This window comes from Natrix helvetica (assembly GCF_964273705.1).
Source record: "Natrix helvetica genome assembly, chromosome: 1".
Taxonomy (NCBI): Eukaryota; Metazoa; Chordata; class Lepidosauria; order Squamata; family Natricidae; genus Natrix; species Natrix helvetica.
In genome coordinates this window covers 121,648,274-121,660,637 of record NC_138548.1, presented here as the reverse complement: position 1 = coordinate 121,660,637, position 12,364 = coordinate 121,648,274, and the positions used below count along the sequence as shown (strand labels likewise).

At 40.3% G+C, this 12,364-nt stretch overlaps 1 protein-coding gene across 1 annotated transcript; it reads right to left on the bottom strand.

Moving 5' to 3' along the window:
- Window positions 1-123: 123 nt before the first annotated feature.
- On the bottom strand, window positions 124-12,364 carry LOC309384639 (cobalamin binding intrinsic factor-like). Its single transcript, XM_081938359.1, has 9 exons — window positions 12,231-12,364; window positions 10,276-10,452; window positions 8,443-8,586; window positions 6,701-6,856; window positions 6,126-6,307; window positions 5,454-5,640; window positions 3,945-4,074; window positions 3,492-3,610; window positions 124-290 (listed from the first exon to the last, which is right to left on the bottom strand). The coding sequence occupies exons 1-9, from the start codon at window positions 12,358-12,360 to the stop codon at window positions 229-231; spliced, it is 1,287 nt and encodes a 428-aa protein (XP_081794485.1). The 5' UTR covers window positions 12,361-12,364; the 3' UTR covers window positions 124-228.

The window sequence follows — 12,364 nt, the reverse complement described above, 5'->3', positions numbered from 1 at the left end:
ATGTAATAGAATTGTCCGTCCCTTTGTAAGTATTTCAATATATAATGTCTTATAATAATGTGCTTTTGTTGGCAATCAGTTATTAATTCATTTTGAAACATACAATACATTGAACAGATCAAATCAACATTTTTATTGTCATCTTGCCACATTTTTTGTCTGAAAAGGAGATCCTCTGATACAAAGCAGGCTTGAATGTTTCTCCTATCTTATATGATAGGTGACAATTCAATATCTACTGAACATAGCCACAATTTCTTCATTATCTTTCGGTTTGTAGCTGCCAACCCCTGCAAAGATAAAAACATGATGTTAAAAGTAAATCATACTCTCTACATTAGATATATTATAAACCTTAATATGTGTAGCGGTTTGAAAACTAGTATTACATTAGATATATGCAGATACTCAGCTGCCTTGCATACCTGACCACAGCCAGTCATGATGATGAAAAATAGTATGCATACAGTAATATCACAATACAACCCCGCCCTGTCATAGTTGCTTCCTGATACTAGATGCAAATGTGTAAGTTGTAGTATTTGAGTCATGAAGCACATTTTTATTTGCTCTGTGCCCCCACCCCCAAGGATGCATAAGCTGCAGCTGCCACAAAGCTCCAAAAGACAGTTGCTTTAAAGAATAGAAAACAAGTACGGTATTCACACTTGTTCATGGGGATTCTCAGTCATCCAGATCATGATTGTAGCAAAAGTGCTTTGTTTTAAGAGGCAACTGAAGTTTCTTGTTTTTCTTTGAAGATGTTTTGCTTCTCATCCAACTTTTTCAACTGACTGGACGGTGGGGAATGGAAGAGTTTATATTCCTGGCTGACAGGTGGTCATTTGCAATATTTTAGAGAGTCATTGAGGCCACTTGGAGGTTTATGAAACACATGGCACATCATAGGAGAACAAACCCATCAGGAGAAAAGTCAGCAATCCATCTGCATTTAAAAGACAAAGGCCACTCTTTTGAAGACAGCTACAGCCTCATTTTGGTCAGAGAGGACCGCTGGTTTGAAAGAGGGGTCAAAGGGGCCATTTATGTCAAAATTGAATAGCCCTTTCTCCACAGAGGGAGAGGGGTATGACATCATCTATCTCCAATCCACAACAGTCCTTTCAGCAGTTCCAAGAAGGCTCCACACCCATTTGCACTACTCAGGTGACCCTGAGGACAGATAAACCTCCAAGTGGCCTCAACGACTGTCTAGAAGAATTCAAATAACCAGCCATCTGCAAGGAATACAAATCCTTCCATTCCCCACCGTCCAGTCAGAGCTGAAGAAGCTTCTTGGATGAGAAGCAAAACATCGTCAAAGAAAAACAAGGAAGTCCAGTTGCCTCTTGAAAAAAGCCCCTTTGAGATGTATTCACACTTCCAAGTGCACTGAAGCATCTTTTTAGAATCAAATCCAAAGCACTGCATGGTCCTATCCACTAAACCAGGCATGTCCAACAGACTGCCCATGTGTTGCATGTGACCTTGGACAGTTAGTAATGCAACTGCGCAGGATAATAAAAAATACAAAAATAAAGGAAGCTTGTTATTTATATACATTAACTATATTATATGCATTATATGTGGTTCAAGACAATTTCTCTTCATTCAATGCAGCCCAGACAAGCTAAAAGATTGGACAACTATGTTCTATACTGTAATATATTTGTGTCAGCTTTATGCATCTCAATAAATGAACATCACTGGATAATGTTAGGCACCCATTCATTAGAATACCAGTTTTCTCATTCTCTAAGGTTCTGTCCCTCTGTTTCCATTGAATCTTCATTTTGCCATTGTACTTCTTGACCTCTTCTTCATCTTGATCTTTTGCCCAGTCTTTTTCTGGGACTACATTTCAGCCCTAACTTCATTTGATTGATGCCCTTGCTGATGTAACTGTCTTCCTAGCCTGTGTGTTGAACTGATTAACAATCTTGATTTATCTTGACTTGCATATCAGTCACTTTGGTAAATAAGTAAAATCTATATATTGTGTTTCCTCTTGCCCTTTGGAAATTGTGCATTTGAATAGGCTCTCAATTAATTGCAGCACTTGGCAATCTTGTCTGGGGTCAAACGCTAAGTAGAGTCAAAGCTAATTAATCTCTGGATAGGATATTGCTAGGTCATGCCAGCACTATAGCGTAGGAAAGTTGAAAGCTTATTTCAGGAAAAGTCAGTGACACATAATTTCAGTGTTGCACTGAGAAAATTACCTCTATATATGAGTGAAATTAGGAGGAGTTGAGCTCAACTTGAAGACTTTGCCATTTGAACAGAAACAAATCTATTATTTTGGTCTTTATTATTATTATACGATTGTATCACAGCAGCCAGTTGTTTCACCAGATTTGGCATTGATTACTAGTCGGGCCCCACCCAGGGGCCTAGGACATCGTAACGTATTTTCGTAATATACGTGCAGATCCAAGCAGTGCAGCTTTTTGCATTTGACTGATGGTGATTTTGTCAAGTTTTAACTGTTTTAAATGTAATTCCAGTGCTTTTGGAATAGCACCCAGTGTGCCGATTACCACTGAAATTACCACTGCTGGTTTGTGCCATAATAGTTGAATTTCAATTTTTAAGTCCTGATATTTCACGATTTTTTCATGTTCCTTCTCGTTGACCCTGCTATCACCTGGTATTGCGATGTCTATGATTGTAACCTTATTTTTCTCAACCAGTGTGATGTCTGGTGTGTTATGCGCCAGTATTTTGTCCGTTTGTATACGAAAATCCCATAGGATCTTGACCATCTGATTTTCGGTGACTTTTTCAGGCTTATGTTTCCACCAGTTTGTTGTTGTTTTAATATTATAATTTTTGCACAAATTCCAGTGGATCATTTGTGCTACTGAATTGTGCCGCAATTTATAATCAGTCTGCGTGATTTTTTTTACACTTTGTGGTCAACAGTTTCATCAACTTCTTTGCAGAGTCTGCATTTGGCATCATCAGAGGATTTTTCGATTTTGGCCTTAATGGCATTTGTTCGGATAGCTTGTTCTTGCGCAGCCAGGATTAGTGACTCTGTTTCTTTCTTTAATGTACCTGTTGTTAACCATAACCAAGTTTTTTCACTGTCCACTTTATCTTTTATTTTTCCGCTATTCCAAAAGCACTGGAATTACATTTAAAACAGTTAAAACTTGACAAAATCGCCATCAAATGCAAAAAGCTGCACTGCTTGGATCCGCATGTATATTACAAAAATACGTTACGACGTCCTAGGCCCCTGGGTGGGGCCCGACTAGTAATCAATGCCAAATCCGGCGAAACAACTGGCCACTGTGATACAATTCTGTTGATGATGATGATGATGATGATGATGATGATGATGATGATGATGATGATGATTATTATTATTAGCTGCACATTCACTAACAAGTTAATCATAATTAAGATGTGTGATAAATGCTGCAGGTATCTGGAGGAACTATATTGTATCTTTCAGCACTTTCCTTCTTCCCAAGAAAATGTACCTTGTTCAAGGGGTGTTTTGCCACTGAGGAACCGCCAGTAGGTCTTCTCATTGGTGCTGCCTTGGAGGCCATTGATAGAGGTGACCATGGGGCCCCAAGAGGTCTCCTCTGTTTGGAAGCTGTAAGGTGCCAAATTCATTAAAATGTAGCAAGAAGGAAGGATGAATAAGAAAATGGTGAATTATATCACAGTAATTTAATATACGCACAAGAGAAAATGAAAGAACCAGAAAAGATCAAGAATGTTATAGGGGAAAATAGTTCATAGAAATCAAATATTCAAATTTATCCAGCCTCCAACCCAAAGACAGTTTAAAATACATTGGTGAATGTTTAAGGCTTCTTGAACTGAAAATAAGAAACACTTCATATCCTGGGCTGAATGCCCTCCCCCCCCCCCCAAAAAAAGTTAAGAGACAGAATTCATAATGAATCTACCAGGAGTCTATTTACCTGAATTCATTTGCATTAAGTTGTTGAGCTGCTTTCAAGACAGCGAGCAGCACAGAACCCTTTGGCACTCTCACAGTTGTGGAATACTTGAAGTAAGGTCCTATTAGTTTATTGATTACTGTATAATGCACTGTTGAAAGAGAAGAGAAGGCAGGTGAAATAACTTATTACACCTTAATATCCCATGGCCGTTTCTAGATTTTCGCAGCTGAGATTTAGAAGAGTCAGCGATATGAGCTAGACTTGGTAACAAATTTAAAGATTGTTCCTTCTTGGTGCAGTGAAAGTAGATCCACAGGCAGAATTAAAATATGCTTGTTATACCAGAGCTCCATATGTACATTGCCCATTTTTTCCTTGCATCTGGTATAACAGCCATGGTGTACAGCTCTCCCGTTGTACAACTTTCCAGAATCACCGTACAACAACTCCAGAACCAATCCTGGCCAGTATGACAAGAGTGATGCTAAAGACACCACTGTTTTCATCATTATGGATGAGCTATTGCAGGGGTGTCAAACCTGATTTCATTGAGGGTGCGTGACTAGGGGGGCATGGCCAGCTTGATGGCACTCACGTTGGGGGAGCCTGTGGTGGCCTGAGTGCTCTGCAAGCAAAAACTGGCTCCTGAGCCTCCTGCAACCCTGTGCCAGGAAAACCAGAGCTCACGAGGTCGCGTGGGGTCCTCCCGAACTCCATTTTTGCTGCCAGAAGCACCATGGGCCAGTCCTTCACTGTTTCCAGGTGGCCCCGAGTGCCAGATCTAAGCACCCTGTGGGCTGGATCTAGGCTCCAGGCCTTGAGTTTGACACCCCTGAGCTATTGAGTAGGAGCTGCAGGTCAACAACACTGAATAAATTGGATTGTTACAGGCTGGGCAATCCATTGCACACCTACATCATCACCTTCGTTTTGTGGATCCAAGAAGCATTCACATTAGATGAAGAATCTGGCTTTGGTGACATAATTTAGTGGAGGATTCTGTAATTCTTTCTAAATATGGAGACAAGCCACTAATTAGTGATTTAAGCCTGTGGTAGTATAACATTTATTTTGAATTAAAAATGCTGAAAATTGTGCCCCATGCCTTTCCAATGGCTTTAGAGTGTTCCCATCGTGTCTCTTTCAATCTTTGGACACGTCAAATAAATACATTTTGAAAGTATGGCTAAAAAGTGCTTGTCCTTATTTACCGTATCTGATTCTGGCACCCTCCAGGGAAATATCCAAAATGCACCCAGATGAAATAAATATTACTTGGAAATGGCACTGTTTCTTCCACCTCCATCATTCCCCTCCTTCCAGGATAGCTGTTATGGGCTCCAGAAATTCCAGCATAGCAAATAATTGCAAAACTGTACTTTTGTGTGATATGGAAATATGGTGGTGGGGAAAGGTGGATCTACAACGCAGGCCTCATTAAGTTTGCCTCTATTTCTCTATTTTTCTCTCCTTCGGAGAACAAGGGAGGTGCCAGAGGAGTTTCTTTTAGCTAAGAAGCTGCCTTACCAGTTTCGAAGCTGCAAGTGAGACTCCTCACATCCAAATACGTTTTGCCCACCAGGGAAGGCAGGATCTGAGAAGCAGCAGCTGGAATGCTAAAGGCTCCCTCGGTGATCTTGCTCAGCACTTCTTTCAAGGTCTTTGGGCAGCTCCATGCATTAGCAGAGTAGAACTCAGAAGTAACACTGAGAGCCTGGAAATTAGTGTGAGAGAGAGAGAGGGAGGAAGGGAGAGAGAGAGAGAGAGAGAGATGATTAGTAAGATTCAAAAGGATAAAGACCAGATTTAAAGGTAAAGGTTTCCCTCCCACATATGTGTTAGTCGTTCCCAACTCTAGGGGGTGGTGTTCATCTCAGTATCAAAGCCGAAGAACCAGCGCTGTCCAAAGATGTCTCCGTGGTCATGTGGCTGGCATGACTAAACGCCGAAGACGCACAGAATGCTGTTACCTTCCCACCAAAGGTGGTTCCTATTTTTCTACTTGCATGTTTATATGCTTTCAAACTACTAGGTTGGCAGTAACTGGAACAAATAATAGGAGCTCACCCCATTACGCAGCGCTAGGGATTCAAACCACCGAACTGCTGACCTTTCTGATCAACAAGTTGGGCGTCTTAGCCACTGAGACACTACATCCCCCTGGATTTTCATCCCTCCCAAATAAAAGGTCAGATGTACCTGCATTGCAAGGCCAGTGCTATAGATATTTCCAAGGAGGCCATTAGCCTGCTGTTCATTAAGGATATCCTTTGTGGCCAGGGCCAAGGCATCTTGTAAAGTTCCTACAAGTTTGCTCTGCTGAGACGAGATCCTTCCTTCATACACACAGAACAGTGCCAGACTTGCTACGGCACCAGTATCTGTGAATTACATCAAACAAGGGATTTAGCAGTGAAAAGAAAGTGAGGAGTATTTGCCAATCTAGGAAGAGTCAGGGATCTCTTTGATTTAAATGCTGAACAATAGCAGATATCTGAGAGAAGCAGGCCAAATTGGAAAAGCCTGCTTATTACAAGTTGTCATTGTGGATGAGGCAATGGAGGATGGATTGCAAGCTTATCAATCACTTGTTCATCATGAAGTTCCCTGGGGTCCCACTCGTCATCTCTCAGTCCAGCCTATTTCCCAGGATCATTAAAGGGTATTATTAAGAGGTCTATCTTGAAGACTTTCGAAGCTCAGAATAAAAAGGTAATTTAAAATCATATTCAAAATCATATATGTGTTTGTGTCTCTGTGAAACATTATCTTACCTACAGAGTAATGACCATCGAATTGGAAACGATTAGTGAAGACTGCCTTGGCCAGGGTGATGGCAGCTCTTTCAAGTTCCGGACTTTTTTCTACACACAGAGCCAAAGTATCTAGAGCCAATTGGTAGTAGGTTGTCTTGGGAGTCCCAGTGGTATCTGAAAAGTAAGCATGTTTAGCAGTTACTTTGTGTGATCACAGAAGACATCTACCTTCAGCCTGTTACTGTTTGGAGGTTGAGTTCAAAACGAGGCAGAAATGGAAAACTAATTCTAAACAGTAGCTATTGGAGGAGGAGAGATCTGAAATCACAAACTAGCTATACTTCAGTGGGATCCCCATGGAATTGATAACCATAATGGTGCAGGATTCTAAATCACGAAAAATAACCTTTTATCAACTAGCATTTTCCAGATCTGTAGAAATCAATTGCAGAATCCCCCAGCTGGCATCAAAACTGAAGTCTACTCATCTGGAAGATGTCCACGTAGCTTGTGTATGGGAAAAGATTGGGTTTGTAGTTGCAGAGTTTCCCTTCTAAGTTGGAAGGCAAGTTAGGTTTAACTACTGGTGAAATGGTGAGAATGGGCAGAAAAGGAAGCTCCATTCTCCTGCTGCATGAGAGTTTATAATCCCTCCCAATAGGGATAGGGAGAATATCTCAAAAGGGTATAAACCTCTTCTAGGTATACTTTATAATACTACCTACCCCACAATACTGACTTTGTGAAACGTGTCTGTGAGATATATTGTTGGAAACTCAGGATACAAAGATACAAATATCAAATTGCTAAACAACATTTTGTACTTTATGAATTCTACTCTTTCTAGCACAGAGCATGTTATATGAACTAAGACAAATCTTCCCCACAAGTACATTAGTGCAACATCACCTTTCAGAGAATTTGCAAAGATTTTCCTGTTTTCAGTAGGTTTATGTACAGTGTTGATGGGCTGAGACATGTGATGTGCTGCATGAGAAAGTTTAGCTGTGGTGCTGGTTCTTTTGGTTTTAATGTTTTTATTGTATTGATGCTGTTTTATTTTTGAATGGTGAGCTGCCCAGAATTTGGTACATGCTGAATGGCTACATAAATGCTATAAATGAATGAATGAATGAATGAATGAATGAATGAATGAATGAATGAATGAATGAATGAATAAATACAGTATACATATGTACATATTACAAAGCCATGATCTATGATCATCAGTATTGTAGATCAATTTTGCAGCTGTTATAAAAGTACATTTTATTTAGAAAATTTATTTCTGAAGAATAAATGTGCATGGAGATCAGAATGAATGGAGATTGTGAGATATTGTATGTGGAAACTGGATGAAAATATGCCCTAACTAAGGGTTTAAGAATGTTTGTAAGCAATTAAGCTTGCATTAGTCTTTCAAATGCAGAAGAGAATTTGTTGCTCATAATTGGGATGAAGAACAGGTAGCGTAATTGCCAGACTGACTAAGAGAATAATTATAAAATTGATTGAGTATTTGTATCCAGGGATAGACAGTTGAGTGCTAACTTGGTGTTGATCCTGGAACTGCTTGGAGCTATCTGAATTGCATAGATAAGACTCCTAAAATACAGGGACATTTCAATTCAACCAGGTACCATCCTTGAAAGCATCCTTGAAAGGTGGGGAAGGAACACAGACAGTTGGATCCATGCATTAATCATCCCTTTTGTTATCAGAGTGAAAGGCAGGAATCTAATGCCCATTTGTCTCCTTACGGATATGCTTAATCTCTTCCTTTGTTTTCTCTTCAAGGACTTGGACCAGGTTGACATGTTTTTCTGGCGTGCTGACATCAGCAGGATTCTGGCAGGAGGACCGAAGAGCAAGGACGTAAAGGGCCACTTTGCCAGAGGTCATCTCTGCAAGAAGGGATAAGAGAGGACAAAGACTGAGTAAGCAATGCTTCGAAAGCAATTAAGAACCCTTTCCCATCCTGGCTGGAAGTCTAGACTGCAGCCCATAACATCTCAGAGAACTGCTTTAAAATTGGAATCATATAACTGGACACCTTTCTCTTTTTTCCTTGCATACATTGCAGAACCATGTGGTTGATATTTTAAAGACAAACCAATGGTAATATAAGGTTTCACGGACTGGAGCTCCTGGTGTCAGATGCAATCTGTGAAAGTCTAGACACAGACATGGCTGAATTAGTACAGACTCACAGTGGTGAATATAATTTCAGCTCCAGGAAAAAATGCTTCTAAGCCTTTTAATCAAAATTGTTTTGCTTTTGCGATGAGGTTCGTATTTTCTTTTTTAGCATAATTGGATCCTACTGTTTTAGTCTGTTGAGGGGATTTTTAGCTGCAATTTAATACCACTTACAGGACAGCAGGTTTCTTTAGACTTAGTGAAACTTCTGAGAGGACTATAAATAAATCAGTTGTACTTATGCCACCCAGGACACTGTGTTGTCTGGAAATTTATTTTAAATATGAGAGAAAGAAATTCTGAGGATAGTATTCAGTTAACATTGATCCATAAATGTATTCCACATGAGTGGAGAATGATGATCCAGAGTAGGCTTAGGATACAAAAGGTAAAGGTTCCCCTCGCACATATGTGCTACTTGTTCCCGGCTCTAGGGGGTGGTGCTCATCTCCTTTTCAGGAGAGCCAGCGCTGTGCGAAGATGTCTCCGTGGTCATGTGGCCGGCATGACTAAACCTGAAGGCACACAGAACACTGTTAGCTTCCCACCAAAGATGGTTCCTGTTTTTCTATTTGTATTTTTACATGCTTTCAAACTGCTGGGTTGGCAGAATGTGGGACAAGTAACGGGAGCTCACTCCATTACACGGCACTAGGGATTCAAACCGCTGAACTGCCGACCTTCTGATTGACAAGCTCAGTGTCTTAGCCACTGAGCCACCTCATACATACATATATACATACACACATGCTTCCTATTATATCCTATATTTAAATAGCTACTTTAATAGTTATGTGACCATGGAGGAATGACCAGCTAAAAGAGAAGTGAGAGTAAAAAGGGGCACCGGCCTGGAGTAACATCATAAATCAGCCTCCTGAAGCCTTACCTACCGGTTCCCAAAGAAATGCAGTCTGGCAAGATTCTTTTAATACAGGTGATCAACAATAAAAACAAAGCTGCTTTGGCCTGTTCCCAAAATTGTTCTGATTCCTTGTGACAAATAGTAACAGGGAAATATTTAACAGATGAACTTTTGCCAGCGTGTACATATGATCACGATGAAAACTTTGCCATTTAGTGGCCATTTACTACCAAGAAAAAGCTTACAGGCAATTATTGAAATAGAATAGGACATTTCATTTTATTTAATTTGGGGAGATATATTGCAGTTAAAACTAGGATGTACTAGTAAAAACAAAATCACAAACCTTCATGGTATTTTTCGTGATCAGGTTAGGTTTTAATAAGTTAGCCGGTTATTAAAAGTGGCCACTGAAAAACTACTTCTATGTTTCCCTCTTTACAAAATGGAACAAATTAAAGAACTGAACTGGTTCAGAAGGGGTTATAGAAGTGGCTTCTGTAAAAGTTTCTCATTTCAAGCATCCTACCTGTTCCAGCTGTTTCTTTGATCTGCTGCAGCAAATGCATTATCACACTAAGGTTGGGGTCCTCAGCCAAGTTCAAAGCAATCAGGATACTGGGATCAGGTTTGCCCGGCAGACCGCCCCCATTTTCCAGTTGAGACTGGATGCTTCTAACCAGCCCTTGCTGATCATTCGGGACAGCTAGAACCAAGATAGCCAGAGGCTTATCAAGAACAGCACTTGATCCTAGACAACTCTCATGTAGCTTGTCAACAGAATTACAATTCAGGCTCAGAAATTGTATCTACAAGTAGTCCTTGACTTATGACTACAATTGGGCCCAAAATCTCTGTTGCTAAGCAAAACATTTATTAAGTAAATATTGTTCCAGTTTACAGCTTTTCTTGCTCCAGTTGTTAAGTGAATCACTGCAGTTGTTAAGCGCCAAGGTGGCGCAGTGGTTAGAGTGCAGTACTGCAGGCTACTTCAGCTGACTGCCAGCTGCAGTTCAGCAGTTCAAATCTCACCGACTCAAGGTTGACTCAGCCTTCCATCCTTCCGAGGTGGGTAAAATGAGGAATTAGATTGTTGGGGGGCAATTATGCTGACTCTGTAAACCGCTTAGAGAGGGCTGTAAAAACACTGTAAAGCGGTATGTAAGTCTAAGTACTATTGCTATTGCTGGTAACATGGTTGTTAAGTGAATCTGGCTTTCTCTTGACTTTACTTGTCAGAAGGTCGCAAAAGGTGACCCCGCGACACTGCAATCGTCATAAGGATGAGTCAATTGCCAAGCACCTTAATTTTGAACACATGACCATGGGGACGTTGCAAACAGTCATAAGTGTGAAAAATGGTCATAAGTCACTTTTTCCACTGCCGTTGTAACTTTAGACAGTCACTAACCGTACTGTTGTAATTCAAGGACTCCCTGTATTACATTTTTCCCCTGCATGGGGTTGTGGATGGGGCTCTTCCTCCTTTTTTGCCCACCAAAAAGTTTTTGCCCACTAGTGAGTTCTGTTCTTACAACAAGGATAACTTCAAATGCAATATGTCACTGCATTTATCACTACTTTTCTTACTTTTATATGTTTCTATTATTCAGATTGAGACTATCCAGAATTACCTGAGTTTCACCCTCAGCTATGAATTTGCATAAACTCCAACCAAGGCATTGAATCCAGGCTAAAATTGCCATCCTATCTACAGTATCCTCATGTAGGGCTTAGGCCCAGTTAACTCAATGGAATGTACTCTCTTGTTCTGAAATCTCACTGAAGTCAATGCAGGAAAATGCACACAAGCTTAAGGCCCATTATTTTCATAGAAACTAAGATCAACTTAGATCAACTAGAGATTAGAGATAATGACAGATTGGGCTTTATGCAATATTACATTTTAATTACCTTTTTGTACAGAACTATTTCCATGAAGTAAAGTTAGTCTGACATAAATGCTTTATGCATCAATAATCCACACAGTACACAAATATTATGTTTCTAGGGCTGTTAAAGAGGTGCTTTGTATAGTACAATATTGCAAATGAAGCACTTATTTTCAAAATAGCAGACTAACAGAGTTGGGAGGGACCTTTGAGGTCTTCTAATCCAACCCCCTGCTCAAACAGGAAATCCTGTACCATTTCAGACAAATAGTTGTCCAATTTCTTCAAAGCGCCTACAAGTTCTGGAGGCAAGTCATTCCACTGATTAATTGTTCTCACTGTCAGAACATTTCTTCTTGGTTCTAGATTGGTTCTCTCCTTGATTAACTTCCATCCATTGCTTCTTGTCCTGCCTTTAGGTTCTTTGGAGAGCCCCTTCTTCTATGTGGCAACCCCCTAGATATTGAAAGACTGTTATCATATCACCCGTAGTCCTTTTTTTCATTAAACTAGATATACCCAATTCCTGCATCAAAGTCCTTTGCAAGGAAGGAAGGCTGATCGAAGAGGAAGAGCGATTTGAAAAACTTACAGCAAGTTCCTGAAGAAATGGAAGCCGCACTGGTGCAGAACACATTCAGGATAATAGCAAAGAGGAACATTTTGGGATAGGAATCTGTGTTTGTCCTTTCTTTCAGGCCAGATCCTCCTTGATGTGGCATAATA

Excerpts from the sequence above, each read along its gene's own strand:
- LOC309384639 (XM_081938359.1), bottom strand. The coding sequence starts at position 12,360 with ATGCCACATCAAGGAGGATCTGGCCTGAAAGAAAGGACAAACACAGAT. Across the intron at positions 6,308-6,700 it reads CGATGGTCATTACTCTGTAG|ATACTGGTGCCGTAGCAAGT; the intron begins GTAAGATAATGT and ends TGTAATTCACAG. Across the intron at positions 4,075-5,453 it reads CACTTGCAGCTTCGAAACTG|TGCATTATACAGTAATCAAT; the intron begins GTAAGGCAGCTT and ends CTCTTTCAACAG.